Genomic DNA, 2,637 nt, shown 5'->3' with positions numbered 1-2,637 from the left:
TTCTGCATGGCTCACTTCCTCGCCTCTCTCAAGTCTTTGCTCAAATGCCACCTTCTCAGTGAGGCCGACTTTGATAAACTTATTTAAGATTGCCTCTATTCTAATTTCCAGTGTACAGTACATACAGGGCACAGAGGAATGAGATAAATGACACCATGCGGGGAGGGGGGGGCAGACAAATCAAGAATGTAGGATATTCTACAAAACAGCCAATTTGTAAACTTCAGAAAACTAATTAAAAGAAAAAAGATGAGACTTCTAGTTCTTGTCCCAGCTGGAGTAGACACACTTCTCCCTATCCCTCCTGCTAAAACCCTGGACATTATACATGAAACAGACATAAGATTCTGAAAGAAGAAAGGGGCAGACTGACTAGGAACTCCAGTGATCTGAACTCATGGTGGTGAGTTCCCTGGGTTTTCTTGTTGCCTCATATATCCCAGAATGGGTACCAGAGAAGTCATCAGCCTGGAAATGCCAGTGATCGCAAACCAAGAAAGGCCTCAATAAAAGCCTGCTCTTTCTAACTAAAAGACTAGGAAATGGGCAGCATAGCCAGACAGAAAACTCTTAGACAATAACCATTCTACTACAACTGAACATCATAGAAAAAAACTTAGCCCCACCTATACCAGAAAAGGCTAAGTAGAAACCCAGACTTCCACTCTCATCAGACTCTCCCATACGCTCTCTGGGGTGGTGCCAGAGAAGGTGGAATAGGGAACCTGGGCTTCTATCCCCACAAAGTACAAGGCTTCTCCTCCCCACCAGGTGGTGGCAGAGTGCCAGAGGAGGGCTAGGGGAGCACCAGGACTTCTGCCCCTGCCATATCCCTCCTCTCCTCCCCACCCCACTTCTCTACCACCCTCACACCTACCATGGTCAGTGGAAGCCCCCAGGAGATCATGAAAAAGGCACTTCAACCACTTCCAGACAGAGAGGTGTCACTAGAGAGCTGGAACTTCCACCCCTGCCCAACAGTAAGGAGGAGCCCCCATTCTGGAGTATCAACTGGTACCACGGGGGGTGAGAGGGCACTTGTACTTCTACCCCTACATGGCAACAGTGTCAGAAGAAGCCTATCAAAAAACAAACATTTAAATAAGTTTCAGAGTCTCATAACATAATATCCAAAAATATCTGGGGAAAAAAATCACTTATCATACCAGGGACCAGGAGATTCTCAACTTGAATGAGAAATAATCAACAGATGGCAACAGCAAGATGACAGAGAACTTTAAATGATCTGACAAGGATCCTAAATTGGCCAACATAAACCAAAAAATACTTCAGTAAGCAGTTACAAACAAGGTTAAAACAAATGAAAAATAAATAGAAAGTCTGAGCAAAGAAACAGGAGATACAATGAAGAATCAAATAGAAACGTTAGAACAGAAGGATACAATATCCAAACTAAAAATTTCAGTGGATGGGCTCATCAGCAGGATGGGAAGGGACAGAGGGAAGAATCAGTGAACTTGAAAATAGAACATTAGAAATTATCAAATCTGAACAACAGGAAAATAGATGACGGAGAAGAAGAAGAAGGAGGGGGAAGAGGGGGAGGAGGAGGAGAGGAGGAGGAGGAGGAGGAAGAGGAGGAGGAGAAGAAGAGCCTTAGAGAAATGTAGGACTATAACAAAAGACCTAACATTTGTGTCGTCAGAGTCCCAGGAGAAGAGAAAGCAGGTGGGGCTGAAAAAGTTCTCAAATAATGGCTGAAGATTTCCCAAATTTGGCAAAAGACATAAACCTACCGATTTAAGAACCTGGACAAATCCCAAACTGGATAGACTCAAAGAAATCCATGTCAAGACACATTACAATCAAACATCTATAATAATAAAAGCATAATATGCAAATCAACTGAACAGCCAAACAGCAGAACAACCTTCTGGATGACCACGCTATGACACCCACTGGCACTAGGCCAGCCAAGGCAGGTGAGATGCAATTGGTCGGTGGCGAAGGGGGGGGGGCGGGCGCACTATTGCCCCATGATTGCCCCACAGAGGGAGGCCCAGGCCATTGGCCAACAGGGTGATCAACTGGGGGGCTCCGCGATCACCCCAAAGAGGGAGCCCCAGGCCACCAAACGGCAAGCTGTGGTGGGTGGGCGGGGCCTCCCTCTGCGGAGGTGATCCATCACAGGGCTCCTGGACTGTGAGAGGGAACAGGCCAGGCTGAGGGACCCCCCCCCCCCTGAGTGCACGAATTTCATGCACCAGGCCTCTAGTCCTATATAATAAAGAGCTAATATGCTAATTAGACTGAACAGCAAAATGACCGTCCGGACGACATTCCAGATGACCATCTGGACGACCTTCCAGATGAAGCCGGGGCTGTGAGGGCTGGCCAAGGCTGCGAGGGCCAGGCCCTTTGCATGAATTTCATGCATCGGGCCTCTAGTTTGAAAATAAAACAAAGTGAAAATCATTAAGTAGCAAGTTACCTACAGGGGAAAAACAAATGTCAGTGGATTCTCACCAGAAACCATGGAGGCCAGCAGGAAGTGGCACAACATATTTCAAGTGTTGAAAGAAAAGAATTGCCAACCTTGAATGCTATGTCTAGTGAATGTATCCTCCAGAAATGAGGGGGAAATCAAGATATCCTTAGACAAAGGAAAGCAAAGAG

At 46.3% G+C, this 2,637-nt stretch overlaps 1 protein-coding gene across 1 annotated transcript in view; it reads left to right on the top strand.

The window, feature by feature from the left end:
- Positions 1-878: 878 nt before the first annotated feature.
- Positions 879-2,637, top strand: part of DLG3 (discs large MAGUK scaffold protein 3) — a 61,888-nt gene continuing 60,129 nt past the window's right edge. Inside the window, 1 exon segment of the mRNA XM_023765085.1 lies at positions 879-980. Coding sequence (XP_023620853.1) covers positions 879-980 — 102 coding nt within the window.

This window comes from Myotis lucifugus, unplaced genomic scaffold, assembly GCF_000147115.1.
Source record: "Myotis lucifugus unplaced genomic scaffold, Myoluc2.0 scaffold_4, whole genome shotgun sequence".
Classification (NCBI taxonomy): Eukaryota; Metazoa; Chordata; class Mammalia; order Chiroptera; family Vespertilionidae; genus Myotis; species Myotis lucifugus.
Note: the sequence above shows the minus strand (reverse complement) of the source record. Positions and strands in the feature narration are given on the sequence as shown.